Below are 1089 nucleotides of genomic sequence, written 5' to 3' on the forward strand. Positions count from 1 at the left end.
CGGACGGACGGACGGACGGACGGACGGACGGACGGACGGACGGACGGACGGATGGACGGATGGACCGACGGACGGATGGATGGATAATGGCGATAGAAAAATGATTGAACACCCTAGTTAACTAACGCAATGATATTATCTTTCATTTCCTCGCCACGTTCCTCGTATATTAGTGCTCTTTCGTTATCAGTATAGTACATCCTCGTACATCCAAAGTCGTTACAATCGTTATCGCCGTTGTCATTGTCGCGCTGGCAGTCGTAGATACTAATGTAGTCATTGTCGATGTAGTCGTTGTAGTTGGTGTCGTTAGTTGTTGTCTTTATTGTTGTTGTTACCGTTGTCATCAGGGCCGTAGCTAGCAGGGGGGCAGGGGGCAGCTGCCCCGCCAAAAAAGAACCCAGTGAAGAATAATGAGAACTTAAGATTAGAAAATACTCGCTTAACCGTTTGAGGAGTTTTAGATACCTATGTACCATATATGTAACCTACCTGAAATGGCTGGAAATGGCATTTCAGAGCTTCTATATTTCACTTTTTGGAGGGCATGCCGCCAGACCCCCCTAGAAGCGAGCGCCTCAGGCACTCGTTCATCTTGCCACTCCAATACATTAATTCCTACTACGGCCCTGTCATTATCGCGCGCCAATCACTGCAAGCGGATATGTCTATTCCGTTGATGCTTGTCGCAACCCTGGCTGTCGTAGTCACAGTCGTAGCTGTAACTATGGTAACCGTGCTTCGCGCTCGTTACACGTCACGTGGTGACGCAGACGAAGCAGCCGTAGCAGATGATGGCGGCGAGGGGCAGACGACGGCAGCGACGCCTAGCGGCAGTGAGACGGATCAGACGATCAGGAACAGGCTCTATCACTTCATCGCATCGCTGTACGGAGAACAGGCGACCCAAGGTGCGGAGAATATCGCTCACTACGGTCACCAGCTCACGGACCTCATCCAGGAATGCAACTGGGTTGGCATGCCCTGCAACATGACAACGTACGTGTAGGCAGTAGTAGTAGTAGTAGTAGTAGTAGTAGTAGTAGTAGTAGTAGTAGTAGTAGTAGTAGTAGTAGTAGTAGTAGTAGT

General features: G+C 49.8%; 1 protein-coding gene across 1 annotated transcript in view; it reads left to right on the forward strand.

Moving 5' to 3' along the window:
- Positions 1-727: 727 nt before the first annotated feature.
- LOC106810699 (amiloride-sensitive sodium channel subunit gamma-like) overlaps positions 728-1089 on the forward strand; it is a 1801-nt gene continuing 1439 nt past the window's right edge. Inside the window, exon 1 of the mRNA XM_014814134.1 lies at positions 728-999. Within this exon, the coding sequence (XP_014669620.1) occupies positions 728-999 (272 nt within the window). The remainder of the gene's footprint in view (positions 1000-1089) is intronic.

Source organism: Priapulus caudatus, unplaced genomic scaffold, assembly GCF_000485595.1.
Source record: "Priapulus caudatus unplaced genomic scaffold, Priapulus_caudatus-5.0.1 Scaffold465, whole genome shotgun sequence".
NCBI classification, from domain to species: Eukaryota; Metazoa; Priapulida; class Priapulimorpha; order Priapulimorphida; family Priapulidae; genus Priapulus; species Priapulus caudatus.